This window comes from Schistocerca americana, chromosome 1, assembly GCF_021461395.2.
Source record: "Schistocerca americana isolate TAMUIC-IGC-003095 chromosome 1, iqSchAmer2.1, whole genome shotgun sequence".
NCBI lineage: Eukaryota > Metazoa > Arthropoda > Insecta > Orthoptera > Acrididae > Schistocerca > Schistocerca americana.
The window spans coordinates 372328246-372350237 of NC_060119.1; the positions used below are offsets into that span (position 1 = coordinate 372328246).

General features: G+C 44.7%; 1 protein-coding gene across 1 annotated transcript in view; it reads right to left on the minus strand.

The window, feature by feature from the left end:
* LOC124551169 overlaps window positions 1-21992 on the minus strand; it is a 512501-nt gene that overhangs the window by 439907 nt on the left and 50602 nt on the right. Inside the window, exon 3 of the mRNA XM_047126185.1 lies at window positions 3906-4297. Within this exon, the coding sequence (XP_046982141.1) occupies window positions 3906-4297 (392 nt within the window). The remainder of the gene's footprint in view (window positions 1-3905; window positions 4298-21992) is intronic.

The window sequence follows — 21992 nt, forward strand, 5'->3', positions numbered from 1 at the left end:
AAATGTGAAAGGAAAAAGGATGAAAGTTGAATAGATATCCAAGTGTATGCTTCGGGTGAAAAGAAGTTGTTCTGGGTGAAGGTAAAGAAGATAGATGAACTGGAGAATAGAACAGATAACCTTCTTAGCACAAAATAATGATGAAACTGGGAAAAACACGTAAAAATTAGCGAAAAAATAAGAAAAATTCCAAAAAATATCGGCGTACAGGAGATAATAAAAGCGCACTTACCAAGTGAAGAAAAAATTCTCAATCAAGAAAGTTTTATTGGTATCAAATATTGGCCTGGCCTGGAACTGAAGTTGAAATTCTTAAGGTTATATATCTGGAGCACCCAATTCTACGAAAGTCTATGTCGATCGTCGGATATTCTGAGAAGAAATTACTGGAAAAAAGTCGCTACATGTTACTACAGTAAGATAAAATTTAAACCTGTTAATTCGAAGGTTGGCTTTAGTACGACATTGCGTAACTCGCTTTGGTCCCATTGGATGTGGTATGCCCTTACCTTTCTCCGGTCTTTGAAGGGACTTGCTATACAGATAAACATGAGGTACAAATCAAGGCGCAACTAGTCGTTTTGCACATTAACAGACATTGTCATGGGGGAAACAAGTGATGAGTGACAGATAAACATCCTAGGACTAGCCGGGATTCGAACCTTAAAATTATGAATGCGTAGTCCAGAACTTTACCACTCAGTCAGCGAGGCACACCGTTGTTAATGTCGGACGTTTCAGATCAGCAGAAAAATGAAGTTCTAGAAAGAAATGGAAAGAAAAGAAAACTATGGAAAAACCATTCTCAAAGTAAGGACAGCTTAATGAGAGATCAGCTGAAACGTGAAAGTGGTGGATTGACTTCTGAAGGAAAAAAGGTTAGGAAAAGAATGGCTGGCTCTGAGCACTATGGGACTTAACATCTGAGATGATCAGTCCCCTAGAACTTAGAACTACTTAAACCGAACTAACCTAAGGACATCACGTACATCCACGCCCGAGGCAAGATTCGAACCTGCGACGGTAGCAGTCGCGCGGTTCCGGACTGAAGCGCCTAGAACCGGCTAGGACAAGAGTAGTAGGAGGTAGTGGACAGCTTTAGAACTGTCAAAACGCTGACTACGATAAAAAGGTACATTATCTCTCCTCCTACATTACTGTAGTATTTCTATTGTTTCTTGGGATATTTTCGGTTTAGTTCCTGTGATGTATAAGGCGGGAAGGGTGGTTAACGCAAATAACGCCTGATTATCGAGCGGTATCATATGGTGCAAAGCGTAAAAAAAAAATTCATTGTGGAACTCATTACATTTTTTGTTCGTGTAATGGATATAACTGCCTCAAATTTCTGTGATACGATATTCTGCCCAATATTATTTACTGGTGGTAACAGTGAATTACGAAAAATAATCAGTTCCCACAGAAATGACTGACAAAGGAAACTCGCCATAGCAGCCCCGTCAGATTTCGTGGTAAGATGGCCCAGTGGATAGTCCGTAAAACATGAACACAGATCAAGCGCTAAAACAGGAAGACGGCAAGCTGAACGGTGAAAAAAGAAGAAAACTAGAAATATTGAACGGTCAAAGCAGAAGATATAACATCGAGCAAATTGCAAGTACCATGGAGTCGTAGTTGTATGGTCACTGTGTTGGAAGACAGAGTGGGAGGTCCGTGTACAAACTAGGCCATTTCACCACCAAATCTGAGGGGAGCACGATGGGGACTTTCCCTTATAAGGCGAACTCTACGCTGCTGTGTTTTCACAGAATCCAGCAGACACAGACCGTCACTGCAGCTTCCGCTCTCTTCATTCATCGCGTCATCAACCCTTTTAGACCCATTCCCAGATCGGGAAGGGAAGGGAAGGGAAGTGATTGGGAAAGGGATAAGATATCGGGAGGGGAGGAGATTTACCAGTCGTTCCCTTGTCCATATTACACTCTTGCTCACAAATTAAGGATAATTGCAGACTGTGATGCCACACAATGTGGCACTACACAAAAATGACGCTAATAGCATAGGCACATAGGGAACACGTACGACACAAATTTGTAAGTCCATGGTATTGATGAGAAGTTGAGAAAACCGTCCCGAAACACATGCACTACAAAACGCCACTGTTTCCTGCACATGAACCCCGACATCAGTATGGGATACGATCACCATGCACACGTACACAGGCCGCACAACGGGTTGGCACACTCTGGACCAGGTGGTCGAGCAGCTGCTGGGGTATAGCCACCCATTCTTGCACCAGTGCCTGTCAGAGCTCCTGAAGTGTCGTAGGGGTTTGAAGACGTGCAGCGAAACGTCGAACGAGAGCATCCCAGACGTGCTCGATGGGGTTTAGGTCTGGAGAACAGGCAGGCCACTCCATTCGCCTGATTTCTTCTGTTTCACGGTAATCCTCCACGATGGCAGCTCGGTGGGGCCGTGCATTATCTTCCATCAGGAGGAAAATGGGACCCACTGCACCCCTGAAAAGGCGGACATACTGGTGCAAACTGACGTCCCGATACACCTGATATGTTACAGTTCCTTTGTCAAAGACATGCAGGGGTGTACGTGCACCAATGATAGTAATCCCATCCCATACCATCAAACCACGACCTCCATACAGGTCCCTTTCAAGGACATTAATAGGTTGGTATCTGGTTCCTGGTTCACGCCAAATTAAAACCAGCGAGAATCACTGTTCAGACTATACCTGGACTCGTCCGTGAACATAACCTGGGACCACTGTTCCAATGACCATTACTGTGTTCTTGACGCCAGGCTTTACGGGCTGTCCTATCACCAGGAGTCAGTGGAATGCACCTTGCAGATCTCCGGGCAAATAAATCATGTCTGTTCAGTCATCTGTAGACTGTGTGTCTGGAGACAACTGTTCCAGTGGCTGCGGTAAAGTCCCGATCAAGGCTACCTGCAGTACTCCGTGGCCGTCTGCGGGCACTGATGGTGAGATATCGGTCTTCTTGTGGTGTTGTACACTGTGGATGTCCCGTACTGTAGCGCCTGGACACGTTTCCTCTCTGCTGGAATGGCCATAATCTTGAGATCACACTGTGTGGCATACGGAGGGCCCGCGCTATGACCTGCTGTGTTTGACCAGCCTCCAGTCGCCCTAGTATTCTACGCCTCATAACGACATCAATATGTGCTCTCTGAGCCATTTTCAACACACAGTCACCACTAGCACATCAGAAAAACTCTGCACACTTATTCACTGCACCGTGCTCTGACAAGCACCAACACACCTCTGCGTATGTGGACTGCTGCCAGCGCCACCGTGCGACGACCGCAGGTGAAATGCACCGCGTGGCCATACCCCGAGGTGATTTAAACCCGCAAACCGCCCACCAGAGCGTTGTTTCACCATGTATCAGCATTATCCTTAATTTATGAGAATGAGTGTATTACACCGAAGTATTTGTAGAAAGAGGACTTGTAGCTAGTGCGCTGGTGGTTCATTGGAGGCCAGTGTTGGGTCGTAACATACACGATAAAGTCATCGACGGTGAGTAAGAGAGTAATAAACAAAGTATCCAATCAGCTACCGGAAGCTACGATGCTTGGCGCGAGCGGTCTAAGGCGCTGCAGTCCTGGACTGTGTGGCTGGTCCCGGCGGTGGTTCGAGTCCTCCCTTAGGCATGGGTGTGTATGTTTGTCCTTAGGATAATTTAGGTTAAGTAGTGTGTAAGCTTAGGGAATGATGACCTAAGTCCCATAAGATTTCACATACATCTGAACATTTTTGATGCTTGGCGGACTGAGAGAAGTTTTAACCTGACAGTGACATGTGGTACAATGTGACGATATGAAGCGCCTTCGTGGTGGATACGGAAGCGACTGCGGTTGCTGTTGCCTACAGCTAGGAAGCCGAGACGGGAGCGGAGACGTACCTGAAGCGCTCGTAGTCGGAGTGCTCGCTGCGCTCGACGTCGGAGACGTGGCCGCCGCTGCTGGCGGAGCGCAGGCGCGCCTCGTGCTGCTGCTGCTCGAGCAGCAGGTCGTGCGACTTGGAGCGCGGCAGCTGCAGCAGAGGTGCGGACACGCCCTGCTCCGTGTCCGTGTGGCTGCTGTCCTCCTCCTCTTCCTCCGTCGTCGTCGACGCGCTCGACGGCTTCTGCTGCAGCCGCCGGTGGTGATGGTGGTGGTGGTGATGGTGGTGGTGGTGGCCGTGGTGGTGCCCGTGGTGGTGCAGCCGCGGCTTCGGGCTCGACGTAGCCACGCCCTCGCCGCCGGACACCTCGTGCATCAGCGCCACCAACCTAGTGCCGATGTGCTGCATCACCTGCAACCGGCATAACGACCAGTTATACGGGGACAGCCGCGACACCGGATGGACAATTTACCTAAGCACATAAATTTGGCGAGGAAGGGCAACACAAGGGAGAACCAACTGTCACCCATTACACATTCGTGAAAGGCATAGAAGAACGTTGGGTAGTATCAGATGTGAGGCGTTAAAGAGACGTCATTATATTACATTAAAGAGCCAAAGAAACTGGTACTCCTGCCTAATATCGTGTAGGGCCCCCGCGAGGATGCAGGAATGCCACAACACGACATGCCGTGGACTCTGTTAATGTCTGCAGTAGTGCTAGAGGGAATTTACACCACGAATCCTGCAGGGCTGTCCATAAATTCGTAAGAATACGGGGGGAGGAGCTCTCTTCTGAACAGCACATTGCAAGGCATCCCAGATTTGCTCAATAATGTTCATGTCTGGGGTGTTTGATGGTCAGCGAAAATGTCTAAATTTGTGTTCCCGGAGACCCTCTGTAGCAGTATGGACGTATGGGATGTCGCATTGTCCTGCTGGAATGGCCCAACTCCGTCAGAATGCACAATGGACATGAGTGGATGCAGGTGATCAAACAGGATGCTTACGTACGTGTCACTTGTCGGAGTCGAATCTAGACGTATCAGGGGTGTCATATTACTCCAGCTGCACACGCCCCATACCATTACAGAGCCTCCACTCCACCAGATTGAACAGTCCCCTCTGACAAGTAGGGTCCACGAATTCATGAGGTTCTCTCCATACCCGTACAGGTCCATCTGCTACATAGAATTTGAAACGAGACTCGTCCTACCAGGCAACATGTTTCCAATCATCAACAGTTCAACGTAGGTGCTGACGAGCTCAGGCGAGGCGTAAAGCTTTGTGTCGTGCAGTCACCAAAGGTGTACGAGTGGGCCCTCGCCTCCGATAGCCGATGTCGATGACGTTTCTTCGACATCTACATCTACATGGATACTCTGCAAATCACAATTAAGGGCCTGGCAGAGGGTTCATGGAGCCACCTTCACAATTCTCTATTATTCCAATCTCATATGGCGCGCGGAAAGAATGAACACCTATATCTTCCCGTACGAGCTCTGATTTCCCTTATTTTATCGTAGTGATCGTTCCTCCCTATATAAGTCGGTGTCAACAAAATATTTTCGCATTCGGAGGAGAAATTTGGTGAATGGAATTTCGTGAGAAGATTCCGTCGCAACGAAAAACGCAACGTTGAATGGTCCATAAGTTGACACTTGTTGATGGAGCAGCATCAAAAACTGCAGCAATCTGCCGAAGGGTTGCACTTCTGTCATGTTGATCTTCAGTCGCCGTTGGTACCGTTCTTGCAGGATCTTTTTCCGGCCGCGGCGATGTCGGAGATTTGATATTTTACCGGATTCCTGACATTCACGGCACACTCGCGAAATGGTCGTACGGGAAAATCCCCACTTCATTGCTATCTCGGAGATGCTGTGTTCTATCTCTCGTGCGCCGACTGTAACACCACGTTCAAACTCACTTAAATCTTGATAACCTGCCATTGCAGCATCAGTAACCGATCCAACCACCTACCTCGGCGAATGCGGGCTGGTTCCCCTGATTCCGCCTCAGTTACACTATGTCGGCGATTGCAGCAGTTACACTAAGTCGGCGATTGCAGCGCGCCGGCCGAAGTGGCCGTGCGGTTAAAGGCGCTGCAGTCTGGAACCGCAAGACCGCTACGGTCGCAGGTTCGAATCCTGCCTCGGGCATCGATGTTTGTGGTGTCCTTAGGTTAGTTAGGTTTAACTAGTTCTAAGTTCTAGGTGACTAATGACCTCAGCAGTTGAGTCCCATAGTGCTCAGAGCCATTTGAACCATTTGATTGCTGCGCAAACACTGTCTTGACGTACGCGTGGTGGGAAGGGGGGAGGGGGGTGCACTGGGGGCCGAACCACACAATAACCTTTGGTTCGGTGTGGGTCAGAGGTGTGGTGGGCGGACTGCTGTGGCCCGTTGTGGGGCTGTGAACCACTGAGGGCTACGATGGGACGAAGCCTCTCCGTCGTTTCTGGGTCCCTGGTTTAATAAACAATACACAACCGATCCAACAACTGGGCCAGACATTTGTCTGATATAGGCGTTGCCGACCGCAGCGCGGTATTCTGCATGTCTACGTATCTCTTTATTTGAATACGCATGCCTATTCCAATTTCTTTGGCGCTTCAATGTACTATGCCCATATACTAATTTTCAGATGCACTCTAGCATTTCCTGTAACGATGCCTGCAAGTAACACTGACACACCTTGTCAAAAATTAACCTTCCACCATTTGGGCAGAAACGAGCACTTCAAGGAGTCGAGGACCCTGTTCTCGAGATAGAAAAAATAACACAGTTTTTTAAGTATAACACTTTCTTACTTGTGCCCACATATAATAGAGATAAGCAAATTCCTGGGGGCGCTTATTTAGTGTTCAAAGTGATGCGCTTCCACTACAATTTCACCATTAATATTGTGAAGTGCACCAGAAGATAATGGAGTTAAAAATTTTTCCCATTTCAGTTCCTTGAGCAGCGTGGCCAGAGATAGTCTGAAAAGCTTGTATGGGTGTTGCAGGGTAGGTTGTGTAGTGAAATAATTGTTCACGAAAAATTCGACATGTTGCGCCGTTTCCGAGTTAATTAGCACCAGGTCGTTTCGCGAGCAAATTCTAGTGGGCCGCCAGATACGATTAGTGCCAGTTGTTATCACAGCGTAGATGACAGCGAACGAGACTGCTCGGCTTCGATCTTTACTACCATCCTATGTCCAGTTTTTGTAAAGCACTCTCTTGTTCGGCTTTAGGAAATGAAAAAAAGAACAGGTTTGGCAACACCGCCTCCGGTGGGCAGCTTGAATTACCTCGCGCAAAGGCCTGATTAGCTAACTTCAACATTAATTAACTCGGAATCTGAGCAAAGAGTCGGATTTTTTTCTTTGCAATTATTCCTCAGCACAATATGCCCTGCAACACCCTTACAACCTTTGAAGATAGTTCTGATCACCCCTTACAGAATATTCTAAGGAATTCTACTCGTTTCTAAATATTGTCAGAATGTTTTATTCTTATAATCGACTAAACTGGCAATCGGGTATTTTATCAGTCCCCGCTCCCCTGCTTCCAAAAACTGTGCATTTCACACTAATATCTTTTTGACACACATCAGACTTTTCAGACTGGCACCCTCGCCTCTCATCCTAAACGAGTGATCGAGGACTATCTTATACTGCTTTCGTTCAGAGGGTATGCAGTCTGGCTAAAACTGTTCCGCGTCTTACAAAGATTTGCAGTAACATACTCCCACAGCGTCATTAGAATTTGCTCATTACTGCAGAATTACGTAACACTTGTTCCGCATTATTTCTGTTAGAACTAGTTTTCACTTACAAACACTACATCTGCTAGAAATCTGACGGTTGATACAATCATTCCTATACAAAGCAAGTACCAGCAATATGACACATTAAAACAAAGGAAATACCAGCAATATGACACATTAAAATTCACAGCAACCATGGCCTCCACTAAATGAGTCGCTGACGCTACCCTGACACTATAAACGCCAGCGGAAGGGGCGGCTTTCGATGCCTGCCCTACACCAGCCCAGCGCCGTTTCCCGGCTGCTTTTTAACCGTATTTTTGGGGGCGGAGTGGGGTCCCACAAAGAATGATGCTGTTTCCCTGCAACATTATTCCTTAAACAACTTAATTATTTTCATTACAATTTTTTTGCGAAATATTTTATCCACTTGCAGTTTCACAGTCATTTTTAAAGTTAACGGAACATTTGTTTCGTAACTCTCTGTATCTGATGTTGCAAATATGTTGTATGTTTTAATACACATTTCAATTCAACATTTAAATTCGTTTAACAAATGAAGAAATCGAATCAAGAAGAGACGAACAGAAACTACAACTAAGAAGCGAAAACTGACAAATGAGCGCCGAAAACGGAGAAAAGTGAGAAGCAAAAACAGAGAACTTTTGGATGGTAACCGTCATACAAATATTTTACATGTTAAACATGTAAATTATTGTTGCAATAATGCAGATGCAGATTTAAACGAAAGAATGGATAATAAACTAAACTAAATTCAAGCAAAATGAGGAACAGAAACAATGAATACAATAACATAGACGAAAACTTCGAATGGTAAAACAGAAGAAATTGTATCGATGTTAACGCAGAGAAATATTTAAAACAACATGGGCAAATGTACCAAATGAGAAAAAGAGTCATATGTAGAAAAAACGAGAGCAAATTAAGTTAATATGGTCATTACAATGACTCGGCAAAGGCTTGGACGTAAGAAATTACATTTAGGCCAATTAAATGAATTAAAATAACGATCAAAGTCATTTCGACAAAGATTTAAAAATAAATATTATAAAGAAGCTGAAAGGATTCTGACTCTCAACCTCAGTTTACCAACAATATATTTTAACCTGTACACTATACGACCATTCAAGATTATTATGGCAGTTTCATTATATAGCTTATGCTTATAAAGACAACACAATACCTCAGAGCTAAGTTCGTGTACCAAACAACTAACTAGAAACAGAAGACTTGTTGCCACTCTGAAAGGCACAGTTGTTTTCTCACAGAATCGTGTGAGTGGCCATCTTCCTCAAATCATTTAGCGGTGGCGCTAAATATGCTCCGCTAGAGTTTAGAAGTAGCTCTGTCCGATACTATACAGACTTACTCCTGCCATCGAACAAGGTAGTGTCTGTGTTAGGGGAGATACGTTTACACACGTTATTTCCAGCCAGAAAAGTTTGTCAGCAGATACTAACACGCCAAACGAGGGGGAAAACGGTTCAACGTTCGAGATTGTATTAACATACGTTTAGTAGGATTCATCTGGCATTTCGAAACTGTTATTTAGTAGCTTAACTCGAGAAGTCGGCTCTAAACCTTTTCTCCATCGATGAAGAGGCGAGCATTCTTCTGCGTCTGAACCTTTCGTAATGTGATTTCTGGAGCACGTATATGTACGGTCCAACTAACTGAGGCGATTAACGATGGTTCAAAGGTACCCATCATTGAAACCTCTTTCGCTTCTTGTGTGCGTGAACTGAAATCTGCCTGTCAGTTTTTAATGAATGTCAATTCGCTGCCTGTGAAATGATCGAAGAATGCTTAGGAATTTGGTTCCACTTTAAACCGAAGACGCTCCTTCTTTCCGATGGCACAGAAACTAATAGTTGAAATGAAAAAGCTTTGGCTTGAAACACTACTCCATTTTAGTCTGGTGCTGAGAAACCTGAGTAACAAGTTGCAGGTTTTAATCAACACCGAATTCCATTACGGAATATTTTTGGCTCACCGTCCAAGTGCTGTACCAAGTCACCAAGTTACCATGGCAAAGCAGCGGCATTTGGTCAGCACATCGCCTTCTCTCTAGCGTTACTATCGGGCCATGCTATCTGCTTCAGATAATCCAAAGTCACCGCGTAGCTGAGTAGACTCCACTGCTGTCCCCCATAACCAAGGAGACATTCATCCTCACCGGTATTTCGGATCGAACTCATTCGCGTGGCAGTCAGGCAAGCCATTCGTTCAGTGCGGATAAGAACTATGTATTGTTAGTTCCAAAAAGTGTTCAAAAGTGCATGCAGACGCTGCAAATTAAGAGGTTCACTCCAAAAGAAATGCTCACTATTTTTTTTTTTAAATCCATCTTTTATTCTACATGTATGAAAGTTTTACAGTGTGTAGATACATCCTTTAGGAACAATATTTTCATTTCTCCACATAATTTACATCCCTCTCAACTGCCTTACGCCTCTTGGAACCAGCGCCTGTATACCCGCACGGTAAAATTCTGGACCAACCTGTTGGAGCCACTGTTTGGCAGCGTGCACAAGGGAGTCAATCATCTTCAAACATTGTTCCACGAAGAGAGTCTCTCAGTTTCCCAAAGAGATGATAGTCACATGGAGCCAGGTCAGGACTGTAAGGCGGGTGTTTCAGTGTTGTCCATCCGAATTTTGTGATCGCTTCCATGGTTTTTTGACTGACATGTGACCGTGCATTGTCGTGCAACAGCAAAACATCCTGCTTTTGCCGATGTGGTCGAACATGACTCAGTCGAGCTTGAAGTTTCTTCAGTGTCGTCACATATGCATCAGAATTTATGGTGGTTCCACTTGGCATTATGTCCACAAGCAAGAGTCCTTCGGAATCGAAAAACACCGTAGCCATAACTTTTCCAGCAGAAGGTGTGGTTTTTAATTTTTTTTCTTGGGTGAATTTGAATGATGCCATTCCATTGAGTGCCTCTTCGTCTCTGGTGAAAAATGATGGACCCATGTTTCATCACCTGTCACAATTCTTCCAAGAAATTAATCTTCACCATTCTCGTACTGTTCCAAAAGTTCGCTGCATTCGGTTTTTCTGGTTTCTTTGTGAGTCACTGTCAACATCCTGGGAACCCACCTGGAACAAACCTTTTTCAACGCCAACACTTTCAGTATTCTGCAAACACTTCCTGCCCCTATCCCAGCGTAGCGTGACAACTCGTTTACTGTGATGCGTCTGTCAGCAGTCACCAATTCGTTAACTCTCTGCGCATTGTCTGAGTGTGAGCAGTACGAGGCCTGCCATTGCGAGGACAGTCCTCAATATTGCCGTGCCCGCTTTCATCGCGTAACCTGCTTGCCCACCGACTAACTGTACTGCGATCTACAGCAGCATCTCCATACACCTTTTTCAACCTCTTGTGGGTGTTTCCCACTGTCTCGTTTTCACAGCACAGAAATTCTATGACAGCACGTTGCTTCTGACGAACGTCAAGTGTAGCAGCCATCTTGAAGACATGCTGTGACGGCGCCACTCACGTGAACAGGTTGGACTAAGCTTGAAAACAAGCGGGAAGGATGTATCTACACACTGTAAAACTTTCACACATGCAGAGTGAAAACTGTAGTTTTACAAAAATAGTGTGCATTTCTTTTGGCGTGACCCTCGTATTTGAAGCAACGTGGAGACATGTGCGCAGTTCGCAGAGCCACTGGTTTCGTCTTGCTCCATTTGGGAGCGAGCGGAGCCCCCAATGCTGCAAATGATCGCTAACGACATACGAACACACTCCGCTACCAGCTGTTGTCTCTCTGCAGGCACCTTCCACAATCTGCTGTTCCTCCTCTACGACGTGCGATCCCTGCGGACACAACGAGGACCCATTCTGCCGCACATACTTCCAAAAGCAATTGTAGAATCTCAAAAATGAATGTTCATAAAGCAGAATTCCATACAGGAAGAGAGAGCTCATGCGACATCTGAACAGAGCTGTACTGCGACTGTGAATTACGGCTACTTTGAGCGGACGGGGATTCATTCGATTGGTAGAGGGGGAATTTTGTACCCGATGGAACGCGTACGTACGAGCCGTAGTCATAAAGTTTTAATAATAACATCGAAAAAAAAATTTTTTACTTGTTTTAAAGTAAATGTGTGCAGCTCTTGGGACAAAATGAAATCCCCACTCGACAGTACTGCAGATGGCCCTACATGAGCTAATACAGAACGCCACAGCTCATTAATAAAGTGGATTATCGAGCAGTATTTTGTTTTCTCCACTGGAAGGGGAACAACACTGCAACGATACGTGCTGAGTTGGTGGAAGAGTATGGCACCAATGCACCACCATATGGTGCATTTCCACGTATTCCTTTCCTCTCTGATTCCGCGGAGAACCTCCTCGTTCCTTACCTTGGAAGTCCACCTAATTCTTCTGTAACACACATTGTCTTAGGTTCCGGCTTTCCCACAGTCCATATTTTACTACCGTACAATGCTGTGCTCCAAACATACATTCTCAGAAATTTCTTCCTGAGATTAAGGCCTTTGTTTGATACTAGTACTCTTCTCCCGGCCAGGAATGCCCTTTTGCCAGGGCTAGTCTGCTTTTTCTATTTTTCTCGCTCCGTCCGTCGTGGATTATTTTGCTGCCTTCGTGATCACCCACCCTGGCCTTTAGTTTCTCATGGTACTCATTTCTGCTGCTACTCATTATTTTCGTCATCCTTCGTTTTACTATCACTTCATATTCTGTGCTCATTACACTGTTCATTCCATTCAGCAGATTCTGCAATTCTTCTTCGAGAAAAGCTACGTCATCAGCGAATATTATCAATGATATCCTTTCACCTTAAATTTTAATTCCACTCACTCTTGAACCTTTCTTTTATTTGCGTCATTGCTTCTTCGATACACAGATCGAACAGTAGGGGCTGAAGACTACATCCCTGTCTTACGCCCTTTTTAATCCGAACACTTCGTTCTTGGTCTTCCTCCTTAATTGTTCCCCCTTGGCTCTTGTACACATTCTATATTACCTGTCTTTCCCCACAGCTTATTCCTTCATTTCTCAAAATTTCGAACATCTTGTACCATTTCACACTGTGAACGTTCTTGCCAGGTCGACAAATCCTGCGAATGTGTTTTGATCAGCCGGCCGCGGTGGCCGAGCGGTTCAAGACCCTTCAGTCTGAAACCACGCGGCTGCTGCGGTCGCAGGTTCGAATCCTGCCTCGGGCATGGATGTGTGTGATGTCCTTAGGTTAGTTAGGTTTAAGTAGTTCTAAGTCTAGGGAACTGATGACCTCAAATGTTAACTCCCATAGTGCTTAGAGCCATTTGAACCATTTTTTTGTCTCGCGATCTTTCTGTAATCTTGCTTCCATTATTAAGCGCAATTTTAAAATTGCCTCTCTGATGCCTTTACCTTTCCTAAAGCCAAAATGATCGTCATCTAACAGATCCTGAATTTTATTTTCCATTCTTCTGTATATTATTCTCGTCAGCAACATGGATGCATGTCTTCTCAATCTGATTCTGTGATAATTATCGGACTTGTCGGCACACGCAATCTTCGGAAATGTGTGGATGATGTTTCTCCGAAGCACCGTGAAATGTGACAGAAGCCCGAACAACAGAGATTCAAATGGCTCTGAGCACTATGGGACTTAACATCTGTGGTCATCAGTCCCCTATAACTTAGAACTACTTAAACCTAACTAACCTAAGGACAGCACACAACACCCAGTCATCACGAGGCAGGGAAAATCCCTGACCCCGCCGGGAATCGAACCCGGGAACCCGGGCGCGGGCAGCGAGAATGCTACCGCACGACCACGAGCTGCGGACGGAACAACAGAGGACTGACGTAATAGAACATGCACTGAGACTGTAAAATGGTGAACTGATAACGGCTAGGCACTAGCCGAAATCTAGATTTGCCGAATAGAACCTCTGAGAAAAGGACGACTGATTGCTGTGCTCTATCATTTGAAAGTCATATCACAGACGCTGAGTGCACCCACGTTCCTAACGGAAGGAAACCTGAGTGAGTGTGCTGCTTAATTCGCGTTTAGTATCCTCACCACTGCGCCACTTCACTGTGTATGAAAAACAGGACATAGATTTGTATTTAACGTCCTGTTAACGTCAAGATTATTCGAAACGGGATATTAGGTCGGATTAGTGTCAAAGACAGGAGAAATTATGTATCACTGAATTGTTGAAGAACAACAGGAAATGTAAATCACGATTTTAGCCCCGCTGCTCGTGAGTAGGAGCCCAGCTGTTAATAATTACGATGTCTTATTGGTGGATATTAGAGTAGGGAGAGATGAAACTCGACATCTGCAAACAGACTATTCTCCTTGAGTAATACCAGTGAGAAAGCAAAATTTAACGTCCGTAACGAACTGGTATTATTATTATTATTATTATTATTATTATTATTATCATCATCATCATCATCATCATCATCATTGTCGTCGTCGTCGTCTTCATCTACAGTAGTGATATATGCACTCGAATTCCAGTTGACATTTCAGAGAGACTTAGAATTTAACTCATAACAAAAGGTGGTAATCAGGAACTGGCTATTAACATTTCATCTTCCATCAGAATTCGACTTGTTTTCGTGCTAAACGTAGCCGCGCTACCAAAATCCGCTATGTCTTCGGATTGTATAAAACTAATATTGAAACGGCAGATTGCTTACAAGGGAACATCCCCATCGCACCCCCCTCAGATTTAGTTATAAGTTGGCACAGTGGATAGGCCTTGAAAAACTGAACACAGATCAATCGAGAAAACAGGAAGAAGTTGTGTGGAACTATGAAAAAATAAGCAAAATATACAAATTGCGTCGTCCATGCGTAAGATAGGCAACATTAAGGGCAATGTCAGGCGAGGAGCACCGTGGTCCCGTGGTTAGCGTGAACAGCTGGGGAACGAGACGTCCTTGGTTCAAATCTGCCCTCGACTGAAAATTTTGCTTTCTTTATTTTCGCAAAGTTATGATCTGTCCGTTCGTTCATTGACGTCTCTGTTCACTGTAATAAGTTTAGTGTCTGTGTTTTGCGACCGCACCGCAAAACAGTGTGATTAGTTGACGAAAGGACGTGCCTCTCCAATGGGAACCGAAAAAATTTGATCGCAAGGTCATAGGTCAACCGATTCCTCCACAGGAAAACACGTCTGATATTTTGTATATGACACTGGTGACAGCATGTGCGTCACATGACAGGAATATGTTGTCGACCCACCTAACTAGTACACTTGGCGAATGGGTGAAAAGATTCTTCTACCTTGCCCGATTTAGGTTTTCTTGTGGATGTAATAATCACTCCAAAAAAAGTGATGAAAACATAAGAGTTTTTCGCATAAACTGAAAATAAAAAATTAAAATTTTCAGTCGAGGGCAGATTTGAACCAAGGACCTCTCGTTCCGCAGCTGTTCACGCTAACCACGCCTGACATTGCCCTTAATGTTGCCTATCTTACGCATGGACGACCCAGTTTGTATATTTTGATTATGTTTTCATAGTTCCACACAACTTCTTCCTGTTTTCTCGATTGATCTGTGTTCAGTTTTTCAAGGCCTATCCACTGTGCCAACTTATAACTAAATCTGAGGGGGGTGCGATGGGGATGTTCCCTTGTTAGAAACTGAGGAAATCGCGGATTGTTGTTTTAGTGTAGTAGTCTCTTTGATTCTACTTGCATTGATCCCGACGTGTGAGGTGTTTCAGTTTGCTAAAATTTGTTTCCACAGCAACTAATCAACGGAACCAGCCTTTGTCGTGATTGTGGGCTACGAAACAGGTATCTCTTCTTTGTTTAATAGTCACCGAATATTCTCTCTCTCTCTCTGTGTGTTTGTTGTCGAAAAAAACATACGGTACCGGTAGCTAATATTCCCACGTGCTACATTCTTTTTGTCACATTTTTTAATGGCACATGAAATAACTAATGCAATTGCCATGTGCTATGTGGATAAGTATTTTTAAAGAATGGAGGAAATAGAAGTGCAGGTACAGTGCTACTCATGCACTGTGTGGTAACGAACGTCAATCCATCCTGTGGCTGTATGGTTGCGCAACCTACCATGAATATGGTAAAAGCTAGACACACGTTTTTCATGAATTTTGCATCTATCGACCTACATGTCCTGTTCCGTTACATAGCAGGATTGGCCGTAGCTATTCTTGCGGAATGCCTCATTGAAGCGCGACTTTTCTGGTTGCGTTGTGCTTCAAAATTTTGTCATAGATCATTTCAAAATGTTGAGCTCCGTTTTTCTACGTATGTTCATTGACTTTCGACAGTTTTACGAACTTTATTGAGTTTTCCAACAACAAAGCAGTGACACACTTCAAGACATACAACAACACATTGCTCAAAGTGGGGTCGAGGAGAACCTGGCAACGTTCGCTGTTTAAGCAGGGCCGTAGTCTGTATCAAAGAGAATGGAAGTCCACCTGAAGACATCATTTGCAAGACTTATAACACAGAATTGGCTTTGAGTTTGCCGTTTCGTTTACAGATTCTGACACACTTTTAGATTATAAATATTTCTGGCTGAATATGTGTCTTGTTACTTTTTACGGAATAACCCCTCATATTCCTTAAAGATTAAGCACTCGTGAAATTATTATACATGCTTTAAGGGCAAAAGGCAAGCCAAGAGGCATGCGGATTGTGTGATTAGTTAACGTAGTGATTAGTGAAAACTATTCTAAGCAATAAACGGTCCCTGTAATCGATGCGGATTGGAGGAACAAAAGCAGTAACCATCGGAATCGAAACCTGCATGCAGCTTAAGGATCTAGCTCCCTTCCCATAGAGTGCCCTAGCAAATGACGCGCTATAGAACGCAGCCGACGAATCACATCGCTCACAGTTACAATTGTACTTTGCGAGGAAAGTTGCCGACAGAAAAAAAATGAATCACTGAACCTTTTGCTGCTACGCGTGTAGTATCTGCACAGCTACACTAATAGCACTATATCTCATTATCTTATACAACGTGTCTCTGGAGCTTTCTGCCGGCCGCTGTGGCCGAGCGGTTCTAAGCGCTTCAGTCCGGATCCGCGCTGCTGCTACGGTGGCAGGTTCGAATCCTGCCTCGGGCATGGATGTGTGTGATGTCCTTCGGTTAGTTAGGTTTAAGTAGTTCTAACTCTAGGGGACTGATGACCTCAGATATTAAGTCCCTTAGTGCTTAGAGCCATTTTTTGGAGCTTTCTGAGCTGTCATCCTTCTGTATAGGTAGAAACATTCTCGACAAATTCATGAATTTTAGTTACTTAAAAAACAATTGTATTACTTCTTATATGCCATTGTTCCGGCTTTTGTAATTGCATTGCGAATATTACAATCAACTACGATCTTTATTTATTTAAAAATACTTGATGGAGAATAAGTGCGATAAATTGTTCTGTACAGTCACCAAGACCACTTCCACCAATAACATTAATTTCAGTCTGAAGCACATCAGGAATTTATTTTTGTGGTTGAAATCCAGTTTTTATTACGGATACTTGGTGAGAAACGACCACAGAGATACTCCCTACGATTTGAGAGAGGTCGTATCGAGAACGTTCTGCTTCGCAAATCACTGCAAACGACAATATAGTTTCTTTGACAGAAAGACTTTGCTGGCAAGCCGTAGGTATGGAATTAGAACGTTAGTGTGAAGCGGCAGAGTGTGGAGAGAGGTGGAACATGGGGTGAGCTGCAGTAACGCTAACTATGATTATTTCCGTGGCTATCATAAAGTAACAAAATATTTTACTGTATTACGTCTATTCCTCTATTTTCTGATTAATGCTGTAATTCCCGTTCATGGGTCATAATTTTACCAGCGTTGAGCTAATGATTTCTCCTGTACTCTACAACGATGCCAAGAATGTAGGGCGTTATTGGAAAAAATGTCGTCTGTCACATATATTGTCTATCGATTGTTGCCAGTTTGGCGAGGACGCCTTCGAGCAGATCAGCACCTGTTAATGGCTGTCGGGCGTGCAGTAAGCAATAATGTTAGATGGTTGTGATGCAAGACTGTTGTGCGCAACGAAAACTGTGTTAGGGGACAGAGGGAAGAGGAGGTGAGGACTCAGCAATTGGAGGAGTAGAAGAAAGACGGTGGGAGCGGATGGAAAAAATGGAGGGGGGAGGGGTAGGTGATGGAGGAGAGACCGGATGTTTCCCGCCGTAAATCTGGCGGCTCATCAGAATACACCGGTATTCCAGACACGGAGAGATATGGGCTCACGTTAATTGCTCGTCTGCAAAAGACGCAACAGTCGGAAGTAGAATAAGCTACAGGAAATGAACAACACGAGTTCTTCGCACAAATGAGAAAATGTTAATTGAAATAAACGACAAAATAGAAGAACAAAGCGTCCTCTTGTGCATTAAGTGGAAGTACAGATGTGGCTCTCTGTTGCCAAACGTTAAGCTACAACGTTAGCGAACTGCGTTGTCAATAATGTTAATAGTATCGATAGATTGATACGTAATCAGCATGGTTTCAGAAAACATCGTTCTTGTGCAACGCAGCTAGCTCTTTATTCGCACGAAGTAATGGCCGCTATCGACAGGGGATCTCAAGTTGATTCCGTATTTCTAGATTTTCGGAAAGCTTTTGACATCTTTCCTCACAAGCGACTTCTAATCAAGCTGCGGGCCTATGGGGTATCGTCTCAGTTGTGCGACTGAATTCGTGATTTCCTGTCAGGAAGGTCGCAGTTCGTAGTAATAGACGGCAAATCATCGAGTAAAACTGAAGTGATATCAGGTGTTCCCCAGGGAAGCGTCCTGGGACCTCTGCTGTTCCTGATCTATATAAATGACCTGGGTGACAATCTGAGCAGTTCTCTTAGGTTGTTCGCAGATGATGGTGTAATTCACCGTCGAGTAAGGACATCCGAAGACCAGTATCAGTTGCAAAGCGGTTTAGAAAAGATTGCTGTATGGTGTGGCAGGTGGCAGTTGACGCTAAATAACGAAAAGTGTGAGGTGATCCACATGAGTTCCAAAAGAAATCCGTTGGAATTCGATTACTCGATAAATAGTACAATTCTCAAGGCTGTCAATTCAACTAAGTACGTGGGTGTTAAAATTACGAACAACTTCAGTTGGAAAGACCACATAGATAATATTGTGGGGAAGGCGAGCCTCGCTTCCCACGCCCGGGTTCCCGGGTTCGGTTCCCGGCGGGGTCAGGGATTTTCTCTGCCTCGTGATGACTGGGTGTTGTGTGATGTCCTTAGGTTAGTTAGGTTTAAGTCGTTCTAAGTTCTAGGGGACTGATGACCATAGATGTTAAGTCCCATAGTGCTCAGAGCCATTTGAAACATTTTTTTGAAGGCGAGCCAAAGGTTGCGTTTCATTGGCAGGACACTTAGAAGATGCAACAAGTCCACTAAAGAGACAGCTTACACTACACTCTTTCGTCCTCTGTTAGAATATTACTGCGCAGTGTGGGATCCTTACCAGGTGGGACTGACGGAGGACATCGAAAGGGTGCAAAAAAGGGCAGTTCGTTTTGTATTACACGTAATAGGGGAGAGAGTGTGGCAGATATGATACGCGCGCTGGGATGGAAGTCATTAAAACAAAGACGTTTTTCTTCGCGGCGAGATCTATTTACGAAATTTCAGTCACCAACTTTCTCTTCCGAGTGCGAAAATATTTTTTTGAGTCCAACCTACATAGGTAGGAATGATCATCAAAATAAAATAAGAAAAAACAGAGCTCGAACAGAAAGGTTTAGGTGTTCGTTTTTCCTGCGCGCTGTTCGGGAGTGGAATGGTAGAGAGATAGTATGATTGTGGTTCGATGAACCCTCTGCCAAGCACTTAAATGTGAATTGCAGAGTAATCACGTCGATGTAGATGTATCAGAGTCCAAAGCATCCGTCTGCAGCTGTTGAATTAAATCGAACATACAATGTTACTTTCTGACTGTACAGCTCCCATAGCTTCTGCAGGTATTATTCTCTCACTCATATGAAATCGCAGTCTATCATTTACAAATACAGTACTTGTAATGGTAAGTAATTAAGTTTGCACATTTCATTTCTTTGTAATATGTACTTCAATTTTAATCATCCCACTGCGGTAACAAAGGAACGTGCTAAATGTTATTCCAGGACCGTTTTCAATAAAAGGGATTATCTACTTCTTGTTTTTACTTTTCTTTCCTACTAACTTGAGAATGACTAAGGAGCGAGCCCCGTACGAGAGCTATTCGTTTATTAGGATCCGATCGGTCGTGAAACAGAAACCTTGGCAAAAACCGATGTAGTTTTGCTCAGATGTATTAGGTAGTGTCTTTGTATACCCTTCGATCGCGTCACGTCTCTCTTTTCAGTTCTGAGCAGACAGTGAGCGTGTAAAGATGCCTAGAAAATAGCGTACGCGGCAAGTATGTGTGCCTGATGAGAGAGTCCCCTGATTTCCTGCAGCCCACATAACGTAACTGTCATGCAGTTCCTTCTTCACGATAATTCCCGGCCGCACATTGCAGGGGCAATGAAGAAGAGCCTGGTGCGTTTTCGATGGGAAGTGTTTGATCACGCATCATACGGCTCGCACTTCGCTCCATCTGAACTTCATCACCGGTCATATGAACCATCGGCTATGAAAACAGCATTTTGACTAGGAGAACGAGCTGCAGACCAGAATGTACAGGAGGCTGCCTTCTATGACGAGGGTGCAAGAAAGATGGTACAAGTCTACGACAGGTACCTAAGACGGACGGGCGACTATCTAGAAAAATATCTGTGGCTAAATGTTGAAATGAAGAGCAAGGAAACTGGTACACCTGCCTAATATCGTGTACGTCCCCCGTGAGCATGCAGACGCAACACGACGTGGCGTGGACTCGACTAATGTCTGAAGTAGTGATAGAGGGAACTGACACCATGAACGCTGCAGGGCTGTCCAGAGACCATTACAGTGTCTCCACCGGCTTGAACAGTCCCCTTCTAATATGCACGGTCCACGGCTTCATTAGATTGTCTCCATACCCGTGCACGTCCATCCGCTCGATACGATTTGAAACTAGACTCGTCCCAACAGGCAACATGTTTCCAGTCTATAAATCTGCAAGAGAACGGGTGGATGGAGATCTCTTCTGAACAGCACGATGCAAGACTTCCCAGACATGCTCAATAATGTTCGTATCTGGGAAGAGTTTAAACTCAGAAGAGTGTTCCTGGAGCCGCTCTGTAGCAATTCTGGACGTGTGGGGGTGTTGACGGGCTCAGGTGAGGTGTAAATCTTTGTGTTGTGCAGTTATCAAGGGTACGCGAGTGGGCCTCTGCCTCCGAAAGCCGATATCGATGATGTTTCGCTGAATAGTTCTCACGCTGACACCTGTTAATGGCGTGGCATTAAAATCTGCAGCAATTTACGGAAGGGTTGCACTTCTGTCACTTTGAACGATTCTCTTCAGTCGTCGTCGGTCCCGATCTTGCAGGATCTTCTTCCGGCCGCAGCGTTGTCGGGGATTTGATGTTTTACCGGATTCCTGATACTCACGATACACTCGTGAAATGGTCGTTTGCTACCTCGGAGATGCTGTGTCCCATCGCTCGTGCGCCGACTACAGCACCACGTTCAAACTCAGTTAAATCTTGATAACCTGTCATTGTAGCAGCAGTAACCGGACTAACAACTGCGCCAGACCACTTGTTGTCTTATATAGGCGTTGCCGACCACAGCGCCGTATTCTGCCTGTTTACATATCTCTGTATTTGAATACGCATGCCCATACCAGTTTCTTTGGCGCTTCAGTGTAAAACATTTTTAAATTTCGATTTCGCGACCGATCGAACCTTGATAAATCAATAGCCTCGTAATTAATCACTCAGCAAAGTTGAGGTCATTAGAGATGAAGCGCTAGAAGTGCTGGATAAAAATGAAAGAATTAATCAGCATCTACATTTATACTCCGCAAGCCACACTGCGGCTCGTATTTTGTGCACTACTGTTCACGTATGGTTCGCGTGAAGAAGGATTTCTGTTGAACTTCCATGTGAGCTCGAATCTCTCCAATGTTCCTCTCATTGTCTTTTCGCGACAAATATCTGGAGGAAGAATTATACTGAACGAATCTTGTGGGAGCGTACGCTCTTGCAGTTTCAACAGTAAGCCATACCGTGATGCGGAACGGCTCTCCTGCAGCTTCTGCCACTGAAGTTGGCTTAGCGCATGCTTAATGAAACTGTAACGAAACGCGCTGCTCTTATTTGGATCGTCCCTACTTCCTCTATCGATCTGTCTGGAGTCGATCCAAGACTGACGTATTGGTCGAACGAGTGTTCTGTAAGCTACCTCCTTTGTTGATGAACCACATTTCC